Source organism: Hordeum vulgare, chromosome 3H, assembly GCF_904849725.1.
Source record: "Hordeum vulgare subsp. vulgare chromosome 3H, MorexV3_pseudomolecules_assembly, whole genome shotgun sequence".
NCBI classification, from domain to species: domain Eukaryota; kingdom Viridiplantae; phylum Streptophyta; class Magnoliopsida; order Poales; family Poaceae; genus Hordeum; species Hordeum vulgare.
In genome coordinates, this window is record NC_058520.1 from 36,435,752 (window position 1) to 36,458,508 (window position 22,757).

Genomic DNA, 22,757 nt, shown 5'->3' on the forward strand with positions numbered 1-22,757 from the left:
GAAGCAAGACAACCAGAACATGAACTGTATGGTACAATATAGAGAAAACCTGGTGAATCAAGTTTTAACTCCTTGCTCTCAACTTCATCTCCTAGCTGACAGTAATCCAAGGCCTGAAATGTCGAATAACATTTTTCAGAAAAGTTAAGAAGATCATAGGGCCTCTGTATTTGATAAATGCACACAACCATTGTTGTGGATCAACATGACAACCTCTCGGATGAAAATAATGAGCCATATTTGTGAACAAAGCTGTTAATTTTGAACCATCTCTTAAGCTTGCCTGCTTCCTTTTTTACACCCTGAATTACATGCGCAAGGTCAAATCTAGATTCATAGGGAAAAAACAAAAAATGATCCAAGTAGTCAGTTTGAGTGGTATAGGCAACTGTCTGAAACATCAAATTCACTACGCTGGCTGATACAACCATAAAGTACATAACTTGCATATACTAATTTATTAAGCTCTACAGTGTGGTCACAAAATTGTTGAAGCAATCTGTAGACAAAGTTCCTTACCTATGCAGAAGCAAGTCTGGTCGTGGTGGTGGTCTGACTTGAGGTCAGAGGAGAGGAGACCGGCGCAAAGCTCCCTCGCTTGGTGGTAGTCATCGTGGAGCACGGCCAGACCATTACTCTCATGTGGACAGCCACGAGCACATCTGACCATGGATGAAGGAGGTCGTTGACCCAGAGGAATAGATCGACAACGGCCTAGCCCCCGCGAGCGATGGCCTCAATGGTGACACATCCGTAGTGCGAGGTATGGTGGCCACCGAGATCTCATCAGGCTCAGAGAAGTCGGTCAGGGTCGAGGACGTATTCGTGGAGTTGCAGGGCGTGGCGTCGTCCGTGACTGAAGGGCAGAAGGAGGCTCACGCGGGCTTGGGAGAGCGTGGGTAGCCCCTGCGCCGGCTTGTGGATGGGGCCGGCTTGTTGGACGAGCCACGGGTGAGGGAGCCGACAACGACCCCTGTAGAACGCCACGGGCATGTGCGCACTTGGGGAAGGGGTAGGAACGTCGGCGAGGAAGGTGGTGGCGACACGCGGCGGTGGGGCGTAGGCCGGCAGCGCGTGGCGACGTGGCGGAGGCTGGTGGCGTGGAGGCCGGCAGCACGCTGGAGGTTGGAGATGCGATTAGGGTTGGTGGGAGCGTGGGTGTTTTTTTCTCTTCGGTCGCTGTAACTGTTCAGGTTGACTCCATCAGGACTGCGGATTGAATAACTAAAATCTTAGGGGCTTTTTTTGCAAAAACGGCGCGGGTTTTCCGACAGAAACGATAGCCTCTTTATTATTGAAAAAAAGGTAAAGATAGTTGAAGAGAACTCCCCTCCGTTTTTAAAATAATTATAGTTGGGAAAAACTTGGAAGTAGATTTTAGTTAAATCGCACCGTCGCTCTTGGTGGCTAGAGCATGGCCTCAAATGATAGGTTTGTTGTTTGATTCAAATCTCCACGGGTGCACGTATAGTTTTTTCTTTCACTTCAGCTGACGGATGGGCCCCTACGTGCATGGATTAAATGTGATGTTGTGCTATACACAATCATCGCTACATGGTGTTTGACCGGTCAACCGTACGTCAGTTGAATGAAATATGTACACAAAAATGTATGAGGACAGTATGTGACAACTTTAGTAGCCTTATTTCGGCTATTCTGAAATCGATGAACTAAAATGAGTTTCAGAGCAACTTTAATTACCTCTGATGATTTTATTAACACAATACAGGCACATACATTTATACATTTATACATTTATACGTACACACATATACTTATTTCTATAAATGCATACACTCATGCACATTTTACTCCTATGAATTTCTTTAAAAGACTGAGCCAACACATCGTTTTAAAATTGTTCAACGACGCCATTTGGAACTTTGAAATTCATCTATGCATTTTGGCACAAAAAAAACAAAAAAACAATCGGGGTCACCCAATGATTCTCCCACGGTCCCACCCAATGACCCGATGTGAGTGGGAGTGCCAAGGCGCCACCCTCCCCCCTTTCCCATTTCACTTGCGCGCCTCCTCTCTCCGTGCTCGCGCTGCTCCTGCTCCCGACGCCGCCTCCCCGTCCCCGCTCGCCAGCGGCGCCGCGGCCTCGACGCCGCACCCCCAACCGACTACTCTCCGCCGCGGCGCCGCCACTCTCCCTCCCCGCCGGCAGCCTCCGCGCCCCCTCCCTCCCCCTCCGCCTCCGCGCCCTACGCGCGCCTCCCTCCCACCCCGTGCCACCCGGGGAGGTAGCTCGGCCGCTTCCCCGCGATGCTGCAGTGGACCGGAGGCTCCAGGAGGCAGGTGTACGCCGTGAGTTCTCGCATCCCCCGCCCCGCGTTTACTCCGCGCTCCAGCATCGATTGATTTGGGAATTCAGCACGATTCGGGCTGTTTTTGTTTGAAATCTGTACTATTTGGGTAGTTTCTGCACCGCAACATTGCAACGGCGGGTGCTGGCCGACCTAATAACCGTAGCATGCAGCAGTGTATTTCGTAACCAAGTGCTAACATTCGGTTGATTTTTTGGGAACCTGACGCGGTATGTTCGTCCTTGAAATGAGCGCAGTCCAGGAAATCGACACAGAGCAGGTAACCTTGCTAGGCTCACGGATTTCAAGCTGTAAAAGCTGCTTCGGCACGGTTATTGTTCTCATGTCGCTGTGACTGATTGTGGGAACAAACATGGTGGGCAGGCAGAGGCAGTACTTTGAACAGAAGAAGCGGCAGCAGCACACGGCAGGGCTGCAGAACCAGGATGGCACAGATGGTGCAGGCGGTCAAGCTGTCGGTGATCAGGCGCCTCGATCCCTTGACATCCTAAGCCTGAACAATTTGGCAGCTCCAGTCAGTCAGCGCAATGGCCCTGAAAGTGAGTTTCTGTACATGTTTTGCAGCCTTAATAGTGAACTTGCTACACATGATTTTGTCTGCGGTTGATCCTGCTGCTCTCTAGCACAATGCCAGAGAATCTGGTCGAGTAGGCTGGCCAATGTCACTCTAGTCAAATAGAAAATTTCAAGTATATGAACCAGAACAAACAATGGATCTGTTCTGGTTTCCTTCAGGAATAGAAGAAACTGGAAAACAGCGTTCCTGTAGCTATGCATTATAACTAGTGAGCTGCTCCTTGGCTAAGCCATAAATATAAATTCAACAATGGTATTATTTAACAGTTGCACTTTTACAATGCATTATCTACGTCTTATTTTGTTTTGCATGGTGTTTTTTGGGAGCACTTTTCCATTATTAATTAATGATGCATGCTTCATCATGAACCTGTATGCGTGCCATATTTTTAATCTCTTGATGTTTCTTAGTATGGTCCTTTTACTCTTATTTCAGATGCAGATAGTGTTCTTCCGCACATGGACAGCACACATTTTAGTGCTTCCCCTCTAGAGGCGCTGAAGAAGATCATTTCTTCATATAATATTGATCCGAGGGAAACAAGTAAGAGTACAGCTATATGTATATCAGATGCTGGAATTAATTATGCTTTTCTTGTTATATTTTATGGCATGCTTAGCAAAGATATATTAACAAGATCAATTGCATCCACAAATTTCACATCGTGTGTACTGGGTTTATATGTTTCTCTCCTGAATATGTAGCTGTCAAAAGTAGAACGAGATATGCTATTAACTGCTGAGCTGTGCAATATGCTAGGTAAATTTGAGTTTAATGTGAATTTTTCCTGCTATTTTGCAGGTTCTCAGCCTAGGTCAGTATCTCAATGCAGTACGATAAGAGTGTGCTTAATTGATCTAGTGTTGTGAGATACCAGTCTTGTATGTTGCCAGATTGTCATCACCCGTTGCTCATCAAGATGTTGCAGCTGCCGTTAACCCTCATGAAGATCCTCTTGCACGCAAAATATCCACATCGAATAACTATGATGCCACGAAGCGAAATCCAAATGTGGATCTCAACAGTGGTGGTGATGTTTCCTACTTTCCTTCACTACTGCCAGTCAATTGTTTATGGCCCTACCGGCTGAGTCATAGTTCAGGTTTATACGTTGCACGTATCTGAAAGATATTCAGTAATGAAAAATCACATAGCCCTAATAGGTGTGCTTAGTTAGGTCAGCAATTATTTAATCCAACCAGCGTTTCTTAGTCTTTCAAATTGCAGCATTGATTTATAAATGTAAATTGCATAATTGAGATTAATTCACTTGCTGTGTATTGTTGGAACTATTATTTAACTATGTTTTATCCTTGCAGAAATTTCACTTATTGATTTGGTCAGATACGAGGGATCAAAAAATAAATCTACCGCTCAACCTGCCCGTGAATCTCATGTTTCATTTTCTGTTAAAGGTGCATTTTCAATAACATTTAGTGCATACAATTATTTTATCTACAAACATCTTAATCTGGACTATTTTGTTATGGTTTTGTGCATTGATGTACTTTTCCTGGTTTCCATGAGAACATACACCTAAAGGACATTCTTGTGTTTTTTTGAAAGAAAAAAGAACATTCTTGTGTTTACATTTGTTTCTCAGGTTTAGCGTATACAAAAGAAATTGTTATGACTTACAAGGTCATATTGACAGTTTTTCTCATGTCAAGTATAGTTGGTAGGACTTCCAAGTTTGTTAATGTATTTTCATTATGGAACTCCTATGAGCATCGTGGTAGTACATCTGTGGTTTTTAACTTATTATCCTTGATGAATTCTGGGTCCATTTTGTTTTCCTCTTTTAGCAACATAAGAAGGTGATCTAATAGACATAACTATGCTTCTGTTTTCAGGCCTTGGCCATGTCAAGATGGAAACTCCTCTCCAGTCACCAAGATCCACCAAAAGGTTGCTTTGTGCTAAATGCCCGTTTCATCTATGAAGTTAATTCGGTTTAAAGAAGTCCAAATGATACACACTTTTCAGTTTTACAGAAAATGGTATTGCTAAATCATCTTTGTATTTATTGATAAAGTTCGAGAACAGTAGGTTGACATATCTGGGATACAATTAAAGTACCCATAGGCTCATGCAATAAATGAGTCAACTATTGTGAAGTTCTTTACCTCAAGGAAATCCATTCCTTACAATGAAGAAAACTGTCTTTAATACTAGTTGTATTGCTGGAATTAAAATTCATCACCAAGTGCAATAATGAATTATTGGTCTGGTTGGTTGGCTTTGGTCCACATGGTCTAGTTTCCCCACCGTGTCACTACAGTTAAGGGATAAAGCTTCTTGCCTAACATAAAAATAATAATGTCTGAACCTTTCTCACAGCTCAATGCTGTGCGCCTAGCTACATTACGATTATTTTGTTTTTGCAGGACTTTACCTTTGCCACCAAAGGCCTCGCGGTACACGCAAAATAAATCAAGAAGGTCCATCCCTTTTGATACCACAAAAGGACTGGTGAGAATCTCAGCTCCCTCATCTTTTGTTTGGGATCATGTACAAAAGTTTTGTAAGATAAGTACTCACTCCGTCCCAAAACAAGTGTATTAACCTTAGTACAACTTTAGACTAAAGTTAGTACAAAGTTGGGAAACTTATTTTGGGACAGAGGGAGTAGAAAAGAACATCAAAACAGGTATAAAGCCTAGAGAAAAGTAGAAACATGATTCCAAAATTATGGCTGGTTGGCTGCTCTCACCTGTAGCCGCTAGCTCTATTTTATTAATACTTTCTTACAGATCTGTATTGAAGAATTCACTTGTACAGCTGATGTGGTTTATGTTCTTGATTGAATTACTTGAGGGAGTAGCTGTAGATTTTTATATTCTTCCCTAGCTAGTAATGGCTTTCAAATGTTCTTTTCTATCATTTCAACAGGATTCTCTAATGTATGGTATTAGCATGATGAGAGAGCGAAGCACTTCACACAAAATGGGTAGTCTTGTAGATGAGTCAAGCTATGTAAGGAGGGAAAACTGTTATTTTTCACATTCATTTGAGAACTACAATGATAATCTCTATGCCGGGGATGAGGACATGTTTTGTAAACCTCAAGCTCCAAAAGGTTGGCAATGTAAGTTCTGCTGCGCCATCTTATTACCGAGTAGGGCCACTCCAATGTTGTGGCCTTAGAAAATATTACATTCTATTTTTCTACTGTGGACAGCAAATTGTAGTAGAAGATATGACGGTCTACCTGATGTAAATTCTGATCATTTGTGGAACATGGAATCATTCGATTCAGATGCTCATTTTCCTACTCCAAGAGCGGAACATTTTGATACAGTTGACTATGGTGTTAAAGAAAGATACTCTCCAGAGCGAAGGTTATTTCTCCACTTATATCAAGATACGACTAATAACTTCCAAGGGGCTATGAATAATTTATTTTATTGTTGCAGAACTTCAACAAGAACTAGCATAAGATTTGAGACTTCAGGTCAGAATTATCTGTGTTAGTGTTCTCCTTATTTCAATGCACCAGCCAGAGTTCCATATTACTGTTCCTGTACTTTCCCAATTGATCTCTAACTGGAATGTGATTGTGTATTATTTCATACAATAATATTGAAGTATCATGGATATTTTTTATGTACTGGTAGAGAGCATTGGAAATCTGAATCTGCTGTTCTATAGCTTGGCGAGTTGTCGAATTTTGTTGTACAGCTTGCTTTACCTTTTGTTAATACATCAGTACACTTGAGAAACATTGGCCTGCCTAATCTGGATCTGCTTTGTTTTCCTAGCTCCTATTTCTTTTACCATTGGCCTGCCTAGTAGGACGCTTGTAGTTTCCATGGCACTGTGACTAATTAGTGCAATCTCTCTCCTTTAAAAATAATAATCTGATCCTTTTGTGTTTCTTAATTGCGTCAGGGCATGACCTCTTTTCTGATCAGTCATTACTGGATGATGACATTGATATGTTACAGTTTGACTGGGAAAGGTAACAACAACAAATGCTCTTGGAATTTATATTAACACATCAATTTGATCTTGTTAAAATTCTGGCCAGGCAACCATCGTCTAAGAAAATCCACAACACAAACATCACTTTTGGCCCTTCTGCTTGGTCTTCTGACATGGTAGACGATGATTCAGAGAAAAGGAAGAGCCCATTGAGGTAATTAGCAAATTAACTTGACTGTCATGTTTGACTGGGTTCAGTTTTTCTTAATGCTCGTATCATGTGCCATGCAAAACCATGGGGCATTGCCCTAGCTGATCCTTCCAAATTATTCTCTGCAGTGAAGAATCAAGCTCATGTGCTGCAGGTTAGTGATGTCCGCTATCTGATTCTGTTCTTTTCTCCAGCGAAAACTCTTGACGTTGATGTATAGAGTATAATGTGCACTTAAACTAAGTTGTCTTCCTCTTTTTGGTTCACTTCCATAGCAGTGAAGGATATCTCGAGCAACAAACCAACACTGTCTGTAAAATGCACAGAGAAAAACATGAATGAGAAGGATGACTTCCATGCAAGCTTGGATAAGTCTGATATTCCAAATATCGATGCACATCTAGATGAAATGTCAGCATTCAGGGATGAAGAAGAATACTATAAAAGAGCAACAGACCAGAAGAATCGTGAAGCAGATTATTGGCCAGATAAGGCAATGGGCCAACAGAGAACCCAAGAACCAAGCTGCCGTTTATCACTTCAGGAGAAATTTGCTGACTGGGGTTCTTGTACCTCCCATCTGAAGGGCAGCACTCGACGAAACAACCCACCGAGTTGCACTGTAATGCGTGAGGATAAACCTTTTGATTCTATTCCAGATATGGGTGGATTTCAAACTGTGGGATCAACTGAATGGAGACCTACATCAAAAGTTCGTCCTGTTTTCCACAGACCTGACAGTGCGTATGATGAGATTCACCCGCAGAATCCTGTTTCAGATTTATTTGGCAATACAACGGAGTTTTCAGACCCATTCCGTGCCACGGACCTTCCGAGCAACATTGATATGTGTACTTTCTTGGGACAGAAGGCAGGCAAGAAGAAAGAAGATAATTTTTACTCTCTCAAGAAATCAAATGCAGACATATTTCATTCTGCCAGTTCCGTAAATGAAACTGTCGTCGGTCAACACACTACATATTCTCAGCAGTCTGGCAAGGATTCACTAAGGCAAGGGTTTGATCCTGGTATTGATTTTCAGGAGTCCAGACTACATTCATTCTGGGAAGATGGCCATGTTAGTGATGACACTTTTCGGAGCGATAATGAGCTGAATAATCTGTTGGCAAGAAAAAATGATGAGAAGAATAAAGGAGGGACTGAGAGGCTCGAGAAACTAGAAACAAAGACGTTGACACAAGCATCTAAACCTTCTGGAGATTTCGGAAATGAGATGAGTGAAGCTGAAACATGTTCTGATGGCTCGGAAGTGACCAACTATCCTGGGGTGCAGAATGGAATATCAGCAGCAGCAACGCAACTTCCTGGAAACTTGTGTCTTGAGGAAGCCTCAAGAGGAATTTTCCAAATTCATGCTCAAGTTGATTGTGCAAGAACAATGTAAGTAGTGTGCCCTTCAAATATCAGTCCCTACTCATTTCATGGACTTACATGGATGCTCTTTTCATTCTCCATTAACAGAGAAAATCCCGGTGTTGACTTTGAAGCTCCGGTGCATGTTAGAAACATTATTCATGATGATGGAGATCATACCAAGGCCAATCCAATGTTCCAGTCTCCTTTCATGGCAGGTCTGTTATCCATTCCACCATACCCCTTGCTTTAACTCTGTAATCATTGAAACACAAGAATATATATTCTCATCTATGTGTCGTTATATTTGCTGACCTCTAGAGAAGGTGGGGATTGAGAAGAAGGTAATATCAGGCGTGTCATCAAGCAACAGTGATATTCAGTTTGAGGTTATGCTTGAACGTCGTGTTCTCCGACGGTTTTGTCTTCAGAAGGTAGTGGTAGAAACACCAATGAAGGACAAGCTAGATAAGGTAAAGATTAAATAGCCCGGTCCTATTCGGTCATATGCCGTATCTTTTTCCTCCAAAAGACATTTATGCGCTCAAATGGTTATATTATATGCGACATTTCTGTTCCGGACGAAACTTGATATGCAAATTTACTTGATGCTCGAACCATGTGGCAATTCTGGCAAATGCAATTGTCCGCCCTCTGTCAGCAGTTGAATAGCTTCTGAAATTCGATCTTCTTTTTGATTCAGGTTACGCACTTCAGGACGATGGAGGATGGAACTGTCCTGCGAAGAAGTGTCTAAACAGCTAAAAGTAATCTAGTAACACAATGCCTTGTAAGATCCTGTGTAAGTGCCGCTGGTGGTGGGGTCCGCGAAATCAGCATCGCAATGCGGTGAAGCATGCACAACATTCGTCCATGTTGCGTGCTTCAACCTGTGATTGTTAGGAGATGCCTGTTTCAACATATGATTGTTAGGGGATGCTTGCCTGTGATTATTAGGAGATGACAAATCAGGGGGGTTGGGACCGTGGGGTGTACCTATAGTCATTCGACTCACTTAAACTGACGGAGCAAATACATATCCACTCTAATTAGTGCATACATGGCCAGTTTTTTTTTTCTGCGTGCACCTGGCCTGAATCTTGTCGATACTCCGTTCCCCTAGATGAAAGAATCATTTGCTCTGTTGATTTTGTTTTTTCACGAATGGGGTCTTTTATTACCCCGACTTCTTAAGAATATCGAGAGTAGCAAGCCAGCAACAGCATATATACTAGCCTTGCATTCCAAGAAAAAAAATGAAGAATAAATTAACTTAATTTCTACTTCGAATAAAGCTCGCAGGATGCTATCCTACCTTAAAACTAGGCAAAATCAAGCTCGCCGGAGTCCATCAGGTGCGGTAGCTGACTTAATCGAGCTCACTGGAGCCTAGCGGCGGTGCTAATTAAGTCGTCAGAGGTGTGCTAAGTCGTCGGAGGTGGTGAGGTCGACGTAAATCTTCTCCTGCTCGATCTTCTTGCGGCGCCACTCCTCCTTCACATCAAACGTGAGAGCCTTTGCAGCCCCCGTTCGTAAAACACGGCGTCGATCTCCTCCTTTCGACGGCGCTGCAGCTCCTCTTCCTCCTCCCGTGCACTGCGCGTGAGAATGACGGCCATAATCGCGTCCTCCTCTGTCGGGGGGAGGAAGCCCTTTGGCCCGACCATGCCATCGGCCCGCCGCTCTGGCTCCACCTCGGGCCCCGGCTCCCTCTTGATCATGCGGAGCGGGAGGAGCTCCTCCGGCTCCCTTTTCACAGGGGCGAGCGAGGAGCACGAGCTCGACTCCTCGGAGGAGTTGCATGCGTCGGAGAAGAGCCGTTCGCGCGCACGGTCGTACTCCTCCGTCTCGCAGCGGATGAGCGACGACGGTGATGACATGTCTTGGTTGGTGTAGCGCGTGGCGTCGGATGCCACACACCGCTTCTGCTTGGGGTCATCGCCATCGTCACGGTCGACGGACCAACTTTCAGGCCATATTTCGAGGAGGAAAGGGGAGATTGTGCTTGCCAGCGGCGAGAAATCAAGTGACTTGGGGTTGACAACAGCGCGCGGATAGGATTTTGTCCCTATCCAAGCCGCCAACCCGTAGATATACTGTACGGAAAGGGCGGTTTGCGGGTCACTATATTTTTCTTTACGGACCGAACGATTATACGGGCTCTGTCTGATCCTAAAACGGACCGAACCCGTATAGTCGCCGGCATTTTACAGTTCCGACCGTTTTACGGGTCTGTTAGAGTTGATCTTAGATTAAATACGTTGTTTCTTGTACTTAACTGAGTCCATCTGCTTGCTCTGCTTCATGCATGGCAATGGCGATGGCGTTGCCGTGCCGCGGCAGCCAGGTGACGACTCCTCCAAGGCCTTGCTCGACAGTGGACACTGAAACATTGGAGGCCACTACCTCGAGCCGTCCTCAGGCACAGGCAGCAGCACAGGCAGCAATTCCTGGGTCACCCATTTTGACGCAGCTACGGCGTGATTGGGGTATGGAATTCTACACCCGGGCTGACCGCGGAGGATCGTTCCACACGCAGCTACGGCGTGATTGGGGTATGGAATTCTACATCGTTTCAGAGCTTACAACAAGCTGAAGATGCCATTGACAGATATCTTCATGGCCGTCGTGATAGCACAATGTAAAGTTTCTCGACTTCGTTCTAGATTTTCTTCGCTTCATATATCCTTTCTTTTTTGTATATTCAAACATGGTGACATGGCAAGGTGCTTCTCTGATGTAGGCAGCAAAAGATAACCCCGGTTTTTACGGCATTAATTGGGGAATAACAAATGCTCCTAAGTTGGATTATGGAGAACCTAACAAGTTGCTGAAGAAGTTACTGGCATACAACAAATTTTTATACTCCTGTTTTCGGCCCACCTATTTTTGGTTGAACATTTATTTTGACTACCAGTGATAGTCATCGAAATGGTGCATAAATTATAAGGATTGCTGAAATTAACAAAGTACACATAGGTGTTATGCTAGTACCACTTTGTATGCTGGCATTTTTTTTAATTTGAACTATAATTCCAGAACAACTACTTTTATGTGTAATTTTTTTATTTGTACAATTGGTTTGCTTCTAGCAAGGCACACCAAAGCAGCTCTGTTCCATCATGTACGGTGCTGCCGTGCTGATAGCAAGAACAATTAATTCTACTAACCGGTCAAAATAGGGCAGTAAGAGCATTCACAGTGTGATGTTTTGCTGCCTCTAAAACAGCCTCTAAAGCCATAGAGGCAGCCGTTATATACTATGAGAACAATCTTTAAGTTAAATTTGCTTAGCATTGACCCTATGTTTGGAGGCAGCCTCCAAATCTTTTCATGAAATAAAATAATCTACTGACCCTACACGTCATACAAAAAAAGTATGATATGTCACGTCAAAAGGATGGAAAGTGGCCCTTTGGATAAGCAATATAGTATTGCTCATGATACATCTTAGAGGCAGCAAACATTTGCCATACACTACGTACTTTTGAGCTGACTCTAACAATTCACTATGGGTCCCAGTTTAGAGGCAATCCAGCCGCTAAACGTTGTGGATGACCTAAGAGAACACTAGCCCCTGATACGGAAATAAAATAATGGCTGCATTTTTTCTTGTTGCATTCAGAACTTGTTTAGTTTTGTTTCCTTTTTGTTGATTTGACAGAGTACATAATATCAGTTTGTATTCACCCCTTTTGATGAAGGACAATGTTATTAAATCATAGTGAAATGCTCTTACCTAATCTAGGTGCATGGAGCGAGCTGGTGTTTTTCGGAAGGAGATGTGTGTATACGTCCGTGTCTTTATTGGCCTGACAACAATTTTAATAGGACGATTCATTTTGTCCATCGTCGTTTGATTGGATTCACGTGGATACATGTGATAGTTTAACAAGCGAATTCATTATCAAAGTGCGTCCACTTCGCGTCCGCGTCGATCCATTTCCGGTCCAAATTTAGGACTAAAATGAGTCGGCGCGGACGAGAAGCGGATGCGCGCCCCCTCTTGGTGTCTGTTCCATCCATATCCGCCGGTCACCCGCGGTCAACTTAATTAATGACGGCCATCCTTCACGGATCCACGCGTCAGTGACCACGGTCAGCCTTTTTTAATCCGAGCGCGCGGTGAGGTTTGGCCTCATCTGCTTCCAGATCCCCGTCCCCATCTCGCCACCTCTCTGCTTCCTCATTCACGACGAGGACCAGGAGGCGGAGTCCGCCTACCAGGCGGCGTTGGTAGCCGCACTCCGTGAGAGCGAGGAGGAAGAGCGGAGTAAGGTCGAGGAGGAGGACGCGACATACAAGGCACAACTCGAGCAGGCCATCACGCTGTCCGCCGCCGGCGACTGCATCGTGCCCCCTCCGCCGAAGACTGAGCCCACGGAGCCGCATCTAGAGGTCTACCAGTGAACCGGCTGCCTCCGTGAGTGGGTTAGCGAGCTGCCCATCTGGTTGGGCGCGATACCGCAACAGGAGGCCGCTACCTCCAGCATTGGAGGGCGCGGCGCCTGGCGGAGGAGTGCATCGATGGCATGCGACAGATGGAGCTGAAGCCGGAAGCAGAGAAGGAACGACTGTAGAGGGAGGAGGAGGAGCCCATTCGTGCCGCGGCCACCGCCGCCATCGCCGCCACCAGCACTGCCTGCGCTGGCACAGCCCGCCCCTGTCATCAACGTCGTCTGGAACACGACGTTCCCCTGGGCTGGTCCTGCGCCGACGCTGATCGACCTCACCGGCCCCAATGCCGACGAAGAGGACGCCTAGGGTAGCCCTCAATTTAGTTTTTTAATGTTAAATTAATGTAATGAGGACCCATGGACTCTCGCATGTCTTCGTGGCCGGCTTTAATGTTTAATTTATGTTTGTTTGTATATTTAGAAATGTTTGTAATTTTTTTTGACTTGTCGTTAAAATGGATCGGGCCAGCATTGGACACATGCGTCGACTGAAACGCGGAAGCATACGTTGGTATCCGTCAGGTTGACCCAAACGGACAAAAGCGCCATCCGTTTAGGTCACCCGGTTGGAGTTGCTCTAAGAGCATCTCCATCAGGCGCCCAACAACCGCGCACGCTAAAAACAGTTTGCAGCACCGAAATAGCAAAATATAGCGCGTCGGAGTGCGCTGGCTCCAGCGGTCGCCCTAAAATATTGTGCACGCCGCTCCAGCAGAAACTGCAAAAATACGTAACACGCGCCCAACACAAACAACATACGAGACTACAAACGGGTTTTAGAAGATCAAATAAATAAAAAATAATCAACAATAAATAGTTCAATTTTTCACAATAGTCAACAATAAATAGTTCGACACTATAACATCAAACGTACAACATCAAACATACAAATCATCATTCTTATTTTGTTGGCCATTTCATATCCATCACTCCTCGATTAAATCCTTCTGAAGATTATCATTCGTTTCAGCACGTCGAATGGCACTTAATCGCACACCACTTTTAGCAATGGCTCGTAATAGGAGGCAACAAATCGGGCCACCCTCGCAGCCCGACGACACACTCGTACGGGTTGTCCCAAGAGCCCATATTAAGAGTAGTCTAAATCTTGGCCATGCTCATTCTGGATGATCATGTTATGCATGATCACAAAAGCGTGCATGATGTATGAAAGCATCTTTTGATCCCAAAATCTAGCCGGTCCTCTCACAATAGCAAATTGGGCTTGCAAAATCCCAAAATCTCTCTCCACATCTTTCCGAATCGCCGCGTGAGCATTGTGAAAATCTAGATTTTTCTTACCTTTCGTTTTTTTCAACGGCTTCATAAATGTTTGCCACTTTGAATAGATGCCATCCGCAAGATAGTAGCCATAGTTGTACGTATGGCCGTTTGCTACAAACTCCATCGGTAGTAGTTCACCATTTGCAATCTTATTCACTGAGTAGTGATCGATTACAACGCTGATGTCATTCAAAGATCCAGGCATTCCAAAGAAAGCATGTCAAATCCATGTCTCTTGATCAGCCACCGCTTCAAGGATTATAGTGAAACTTCTTTTCTAGCCGTGGAATTGCCCATGCCATGCCTTAGGACAATTCTTATAACTTCAATGCATGCAATCTATTGAGCCAAGCATGCCCGGGAAACCACAAGCTTTGTTCATCTCCAATAGCCTTGCGACGTCTTTACCATTGGAAAATCTCAAATACTCCGGGCCAAACACTTGTACAATCCCGACTGCGAAGCGCTTGACACACATGATGGACCGACTCTCACCCATGCCCAAGTGGTCGTCAACTAGATCAGCAGGAATACCGTATGCCAACATACACAAAGCGTTTGTCACCTTTTGAAAGGTGCTATTCCCGAGTTCTTCGGCGACATTCCTCCTCTGCTGAAAAAACCGATCATGGTTCGCCAGTTTCTCTGCAATGCGCCTGAACAACTCGGTGCTCATCCTAAAACGGCGCCGGAAGTACGACTCGGGGTACATGGGATTATCCACAAAATAGTGCCTCATCAATCTACTATCGGCATCGATCTTATCCCTCCAAATTTTCTCCCGACCCATAACCAAACCGTTGTGCTTCGGTTTTTTATTGATGTGCATAGCTAGGATCATTGCAAGGTCCTCCTCCTCTTCAATATCAAATTCTTCTTTGAAAGAATCATACGACAAACTCATCTACAATATTAAATTTAAACTAACCTATAAAAACTACAAAAAAACATGCATCAAGTTCATGTAAAAAATGTCAAGTTAAAACAATACATACCTTACAAGCGTTTTGTCGAACACCTTGTGAGCGCCGAGCGGCAGTTGGCGGCCGAGCACTCTTCATCGGAGGAATGGGGGCGCGGGAGGGCCGACGGCGATTAGAGGGAGACATAGGAAACAGAGACGGCGCAAGCATAGTTCAGGTAAGCACCGTCGGGTCGTCGGAGCAAATGGGGTGGCGAGGGCGGCGACGCCAGCGCCTGGATCCGGTGGTGGGTAGACGACGTGCTCGAGTCGTCGCTGTCTAGCACACGGTAGCGGGCGCACGAAATATGAGACGCGCGAAGGCGTTTCGCCCCGTGCGCCGGACCATTTTTCTCGCGCGCGCGTTTTTTGCGCCTCCGTTGGAGTGCCTGGAGCGGCTGCGCGCGTCCAATAATCATAGTTATATCAGCGCGGCGTTTATATAGCGCGACCGTTGGAAATGTTCTAAAAAAAAGACGTACAGAATCACTAGTGCTCAAGAGAGCCCTAAAATATACTAGTAAATGTAGTTTGGTTCGTGTCGCGGTGGACCAATACAACGAGGATCACAATCTTTTGGCGGTTTTCTCTCTCTCTCTCTTCCTCCGTCCCTCCCTCCCACCTGTCCTTCTTCCGGAGCTCTTTTATGGTACCCTAAATTGGATACAGGCCGTCCATCGATAAAGATCCAAGGATAGGTATTTTCCTGTATCAGTGAAATTGGATCAGTAGTATTGGTAGTACCGTCTGTCTCTCGTCCATCGGTATACGTGATCAGCTCGTGAGATAGAACGACCCTTTGTTTGATCGGTGATTCTCTGCATCTTCGACAGACGCCTCCCAACGCTTGCCTTCTCTTGGACAACACATCTCGAGCCGCCTACCCTTGTTCGCCTTGCGCCCCATCCCGACGGCCTACGGCCATGAGGCTCTCCGCCGCCCATATGGTTGAGCGCTCTAGCATCAAATTATTGTGCTTCGTGATTAACGGCGACAACGCATGCCAAACCACCATGCACCGTGGACGAGCTCCCCGCTCACCCAGGCAGGACTCAATCTGCTCATCCACGTGCACCATGCATTCCGACATATTGGCCTACGCCCACCATAGCAATCCCCTTTGCGAACAATCAGAGCTTTCACCGTCAGGTTTTTTGAACCAGAAGTGTCTGTAGTACCTCTAGCAATGAATGATGGGATCACACATATACTGCTCCCTCACTAGTAATATAGGGTACTCTAAAAACTCTCTTCTTCCGCTACCAGGATATCACTTTTTATCGTATTCATATCTTGCTTATCCGGCAGATGCTGCTCATTGCAGGATCTTGCAGATGAACTCAAAGAAGTTGTGCACCACGAATCATGCCGTGAGAAGAACAAGCCTTACCGCCATGTGAATTTCACTGCAAAGACTAAAATCGTGGGTTGGCACCCCTCAAACCCGAGGAAGAAAGACCTATCCATGTCTAAGCGCCTAAAATGCCTTTTTCGCGTGCAGCGAACTGCGAACCTGAATCTTGATAACATTTCTGTTATATATAAGATAAAAGGATCAGTTGCTATGTCGATTTTTATCGATGAATTCCTGTTGTAATTTCCAGAATTTTGGCTGTGGTCTGTTTATAGGTATGCCAAAAGTACCACGCATGTCATGTCTGAAGTTCAACATTCTTCCAATGAATAAGCATTACAATGCACACATGCAGATCACACAGACTGAAGAGTCTAAGGGTGTGTTTGGTAGCCTGCACGGAGGATGCATAAAGCCAAATGTTCCCTCTTCAACCCACTTTTAGGTGTTTGGCAGGGTGTATGGACTCTTCTAAGCATAGCTCCATCGATGCAAAAAAGGCCCAGAGCTATGCTGAAGGGAGCTCGCCCATACAGCCGAGCTGGGCTCAGCTATGCTGAAGGGAGCTCGTTCCCTCGCTCGTCCTCCTCCTCCCGACCTAGCCCCCTCCTCCTCCTCCTCCTCCCGACCTAGCCGCCAGAAGGGCGTCCCGCCGGCCCGTCCCCGCCGTCCCGCCGGCCCGCTGTCGCCTCCCCAGCACAGGTAGCCACCCTCCCATCCACCCCTCCCCCTCCGCCAGGCTGAGGCCGCCGGCTTGCCGGCCCGCTGGCGCCTCCACCCCTCCCGTCGTTTGATGCAGCCTGCCAAACACAATCTCAGTTCAACATGCGTCAATACATACACTGTTACCAAACAACTGCAGTTGCATGTACTGGGCATGTTTATACTCAGCATGTCTTAAACGGGAACAACTAGCATAGGATGGGAACTGCTTCCAAACACACCCTAATGCGATCCTGTTCCTGAATACTTCTATTTGCTCAGTTCTTCAACCAGAACTATAACTAGACTAGCTCTGCAATCATCTATAATTCATAATCATAAATCAAACTAGACCCGCTGTCATTTGATCTGGGCCAGACGTTCTCAGTGAAAACATCTCCTAATTGTTGAAGAGCCACTTCAGTCCAAGCTTCGGGAGCCCGAGCCAGTCGCCGAGAGCAGGAGGATCCACGAGTTTCAGGCTAATCTTGGAGATCCGCTCAAGGAGAGGAGGCCCCAAGAACCTGACGAATTTCTTCGCCAAGAAGCATCTCCATGATCCGCAGCTCGCACTCGGTATCAAGAACCCGGCCTGCAAGAAGGAACGCGCACGATTGGATCAGAACTCTGAACCAGATTCAAATGCTGTTGTTGGTTCTTGCAGTCACCAATGCAGGAGAAGAGCACGGCCATTTACAGATCGCGGCGCGAGTGCAGGGTGCAGGAAAAGTACCACGAGGCGAAGCGCCGCGACGGAAGCCACGGCGACGGCGAGAGCAGCGACGGAGCACAGCGCCACCGTCGTCGCCGGCCGCATCGGGGCTCGATCCTTCTGCCAGCACATGCGCTGAGAGGAACAAGAACGTCAGACCAAGCAACCGGATACACTAACCGAGTAATTAGAGCCATTATCTTGGACGAACCAGCGAAGAGGGGATCGCCTGAGAGCAAGAACCCGGCTTGGCCGCGGCGGCGCGCGGCGGCTTCTTGCGACGCCAAATGGAAGGGAGCCTGGTACGCAGGGAGCGGAGGAGGTTGAGGGCGCGCGGATTCTTGCCGGGGTCGGCGGGCGCGGGGGCGCGGCCGCACTGGGAGGTGACGGCGAGGCGGAGGCGGCGGCGGAGGCGGAGGAGGAAGGAGAGGCGCTCGCCGCCGTGGCCCCATCCGGGGAGGATGTTCTCCGCGGCGGCGCGGATCTCCAGCCCGCCACGGTAAGTAAGGCACGCGGTGACCGACCACGTCGCCGGCGGCGACGCCATTGCGGGGTGGTTCCAAGTTCGAATGCTCTCTCTCCCTGTGTGACAGGGCCCCTCGCTCGCTCAGATGGAGCGTGAAGAATAGTTGGGCCCGGACACGAAAACGACCCCAAAGCCTTTTCAGGAAAAAAATACGACCCCCCAAGTTTTCCTTTTTTAACACAGTACGACCCCCAAAGTTCGAAAAGAACTCGAGCCATACTTCACTTAGGCTGGCCACAGTGGGTATCATTCGTAGTTTTGGTACTAGCAAAGTCATTAAAGAAGAAAGAGAGGATTAGAGTAACATACTTCCTCCGTCACGTTTAGAAGCGCGTGCATGCAATTTTTTTAGGACCTAGGTGGTTATTGATTGGCTGCGAAATGAGTTAAAAAATAGCATTCACACTATGCATGCATATAGAAGTAGTACAATAGAGTACTAATTAGCTGCTAGGTGTAAATGCAACGTGCCTTAATCTTTGTCTATTTTGAAAACGCACGCAAGTCTAACTGTGCCTTCTAAGTCTGATCGTAATGGTAGTATCATAAGTAGTATCATGCATGCCAACTAGACATATTTGATGAGGTGACATGAAATTAAATGAGGAAAGAGAGGGTTGAGTATCATATTATGATACCGTATCATATTAAATGTTGTGCTACTATGTGTCATGCATGACAATAAACGAACTGTTCTATGATACTACTACATGATACTATGCATTACGGATGTAGTATCATACACTAGTATCATATGCATGATACTAGTATACGATACTCCCATTACAACTAGCCTAAACCGTGACGGAGGGAGTAGGTGGATACCGTAACATGTTAAATGCTATGCTACTATATGTCATGCATGTCAATAAATAAGATCACCTATGATATTAGTTTATGTTACTATGCACTATAAAGATAGTATCATACAATAGTAACATACGCATGATACTATTATATGTTACTCTCCACTATAAGCAGCATTATATTTTCTCTTGGAAAAAGTGTTGGATATTAATTATTTTAGAGAAAGTACTGATGTATATTATTAAACTTCATGAGCATTTATAAAATTTCTAACATTTTGTAATTCACGAACATATATACAGTTCATGCCGTTTTTCATTTTGGAAAGCCGGGAAAAAGCTGGCTGAATATAATGAGGGAAACCGGTTTTCCATAGCACACCGGGGAGTAATTCTATATCTACAAAATGTTACTTAAATTATTACACATAAGTTGATGTAGAGGATTATGATTGGTAATATTAGATGATAAGGCCCAAACCAGTTAAATTTAGTGGGGAGGGAATTTGTTTGAAAAGTTAAGTTAAACGCCTCTGAGTCTTGAGGGTGGATTCAAAGGTTTACATCTTCATGGGGAAGGGGAGGTTGGACTTGATTTCAGTGAGGGGCTCGAGGATCTAGTTAATGAGATCATATGTCTAGCGATCTTTAAGGTGCATACAACGTGTCACTTCAGTAACTCTGTGTTGTTTAACTCGTGCGCGACGTGGTCAGTGTCGTAGCAAGTGTTCTTTAAGCCGAAGGGTGCCAATCTGTTCATTGTCTAGTTTAGCCGTTTGGGAGATTGGAGAACATTCATGGATGGTGGCTCTTGGTTGTTTCATAATGCGGTAGTCGCAATCTATGAGTATGATGTTTTCATCAATGTAAATGATTACAAATTAGATAAAGTTTCAATATGGACTCGAATAGAAGGGATACTAGATGGTCGTATGAGGAAGGAGTTAGCCGAGAAGGTTACTGCTACTTGTAAACTACGCTGCGATTTTTTTCCGATGCAGGACAGTAGAGATAAGTATTTCCCTCAGTGAGAACCAATGTTATCGAACCAAAAGGAGTATTAAGATAACCCCCGTTGTCAACACCTCCACATAATCAAACACTTGCACCTAACACAAGCAAGAGGGTTGTCAAGCCCCTTGAACTTGTTACCGATAAGGATTAAATACTGATAGATAGATAATATAAATATAAAAGTAAATAACAGAAAACAAATGACTGCAATATTTTATAGTTTTTGTAATATAATTTGAGTAGATCCGGGAATCATAGTTTTCGCTAGATGGCTTTTCTTTTGAAGATAATATATGGTGGGTAGACAAATTACTGTTGGACAATTGATAAAACAACGTATAGTTATTACATCTTATTCATGGCAATGATCATGTATATAGGCGTCAGTCCATAAGCAAGTAGATCAACTCCTATCTGCATCTACTACCATTACTCCACTCATCGACCGTTATCTAGCATGCATCTAGAGTATTAAGTATGAAACAGAGTAATGTTTGGGGCAAGATGACATGATGCAGACAAAATAAACTCAAATTAATAAAGGACTTTAACTAATTAATTATCCTGCCACTTGATCACCTAGGATTAGGAGACCAGCTAACGACGTAACTACTGGACCAATAGAAAATACCAACTCGTAACATGATACGCTACTCCTACTCGTTTACTCAAGAAGACAGCAGTATATTAGTCTGACCAGTCCAAACTTAACCAAAATCACTTCATAATAAAGTAGCGTAGATACTCCTTCCGTCACGGTTTAGAAGACGTGCATGCAAATTCTCTAGGACCTAGTTGATTATTGATTGACTGTGAAATAAGTTAAAAAATAGCATTTATATTACGCATGCATATAGAAGTAGTACAATAGAGTACTAATTAGCTGCTAGGTGTAAATGCAACGTGCCTTAATCTTTGTCTATTTTGAAAACGCACACAAGTCTAACTGTGTCTTCTAAACCATGACGGAGGGAGTAACTGCAAACGATTAGTTGACATAATGAACATAATAACTGTGGAACAACGGCCAGCGGCGCACGGAATAGCGAACGATTAATTCGCCATGGTGCAACCAACGACCCGACGTTCGCTGCAAAGAACCCCTCAATTGGGCTAAAACAAGGGAGATGCATAATGAACTAGCTAGAGATCATATAAGTGAGGCAGATGGATGTTTACCAAGCATGCTGGTTGGAAATGAAATGAACATCATGTTGTGGCTGCTTGACGATACTTGCACAGGAGATAAGTAGCCATATGGATCTGCATCTAACCATATGGAATTGCCGCACATATCATGACCTGCATACTGCAATTCCATATGGTTTCCGTTTTCAAAGAGATAAGTAGCCCTAATTGCATTGATAATAGCCACGGCCAAACCGAGTCAAAATATGCAGTTCACCATTCCACCGCCACGGCCAAATCGAATCAAAATCGCTGCAAATATTATATGAAGTTCGTCATTACACTAAGCAGCCCTAATTGAATTTGTGATAGCCACCGCCAAACTGAACCATGAAGTAGCGGCAAAGTGAACAAAACCCTTGATGAACTCGAAGATGAACCACCCCTGGATTACTTGACAAAATGAACCACCCTAGGATTACTTGTCAAACTGAACCACCTCCATCGATCAGCTAGCCTGCGTATAAATGAAATCGAAATATGAGTAGTCATGGGACAAATTAGATGGAATGCAAAAATCAATGGATGTGCAGCACATCAAAACCCAGCTAGCGCATCACTATGCACTACCAGAATAACCTACTATGCCGACGGCCCAAAACCGTCGGCATAGACCTGAAAACCGTCGGCATAGGCCTATGCCGACGGTGGTCGTCGGCAACTTGTACGTCGGCATATCAGAGGGCGGCCGTCGGCATAGGTAGCTATGCCAACGGTGTCCACACAGCCATCGGCATATATACCCCGTCGGCAAAATTCTACAGGTGACGGTCGTTGACGGCGCCACCGTCAAATCTGCACCAATCACACGCAACCACGTGGTAGCTGCTGGGCCCTCCTGGTACACAGATATGTCGACGGCATAACCGTCGGCATAGATTTAGCGCTATGCCGACGGCATAGTCGTGTACCAGGAGGACCCAGCAGCTACCACGTGTCCACTATGCCGACGGCCTAACCGTCGGCATACTTGCTAACCAGAACCAAAAAAAAAAAGCCAAAAAGGCTAGCAATTTACAAATGTTTGTACACACATGATTCTACCCCATGGATTTGCAAACACATACCATAAAAAATGATGTACATAATATTTTCATTCTACAAATCCACTACAGCAATAGATGAGGCAGAGGGGCGGTGTCGGTGGCGAGGCAGACGAGGCAGCAACAATGCAGGCGGCATGCAGTCATTATAACAAACCGAAGATCCTACAAAATGAGGATGAATATGTAATCTATACACTAAATCTACCAAAAGAAAATCGCTAGAACAAGAGCATCTAACAAAAAAGGCAAAAAAAAAGCTTTGCTGAAGATAACTTGTCATGTAGGTGC

The 22,757-nt window shown here is 45.1% G+C and overlaps 2 protein-coding genes across 5 annotated transcripts; one reads left to right on the forward strand and one right to left on the reverse strand.

Annotated features, from left to right (window-relative positions):
* The first annotated feature begins 2,177 nt into the window (after nucleotides 1–2,177).
* LOC123442831 lies at nucleotides 2,178–9,476 on the forward strand. Of its 4 annotated transcripts, none has more exons than XM_045118985.1 (19): nucleotides 2,186–2,313; nucleotides 2,570–2,592; nucleotides 2,697–2,872; nucleotides 3,346–3,453; nucleotides 3,712–3,724; nucleotides 3,804–3,940; nucleotides 4,230–4,325; nucleotides 4,764–4,818; nucleotides 5,298–5,382; nucleotides 5,803–5,998; nucleotides 6,092–6,251; nucleotides 6,327–6,364; nucleotides 6,802–6,871; nucleotides 6,941–7,048; nucleotides 7,174–7,199; nucleotides 7,321–8,446; nucleotides 8,528–8,637; nucleotides 8,741–8,892; nucleotides 9,123–9,476. In XM_045118985.1, the coding sequence occupies exons 1-19, from the start codon at nucleotides 2,272–2,274 to the stop codon at nucleotides 9,174–9,176; spliced, it is 2,775 nt and encodes a 924-aa protein (XP_044974920.1). In that variant the 5' UTR covers nucleotides 2,186–2,271; the 3' UTR covers nucleotides 9,177–9,476. The 4 variants fall into 4 exon arrangements, with proteins under 4 accessions (XP_044974923.1, XP_044974920.1, XP_044974921.1 ...); XM_045118986.1 differs by having other exon boundaries at nucleotides 7,324–8,446; XM_045118987.1 differs by having other exon boundaries at nucleotides 6,170–6,251.
* Nucleotides 9,477–17,268: 7,792 nt separating this feature from the next.
* Nucleotides 17,269–18,505, reverse strand: LOC123439447. The gene is made up of 3 exons (XM_045116158.1): nucleotides 18,101–18,505; nucleotides 17,911–18,024; nucleotides 17,269–17,769 (listed from the first exon to the last, which is right to left on the reverse strand). The coding sequence occupies exons 1-3, from the start codon at nucleotides 18,434–18,436 to the stop codon at nucleotides 17,578–17,580; spliced, it is 642 nt and encodes a 213-aa protein (XP_044972093.1). The 5' UTR covers nucleotides 18,437–18,505; the 3' UTR covers nucleotides 17,269–17,577.
* Between the last annotated feature and the right edge of the window lie 4,252 nt (nucleotides 18,506–22,757).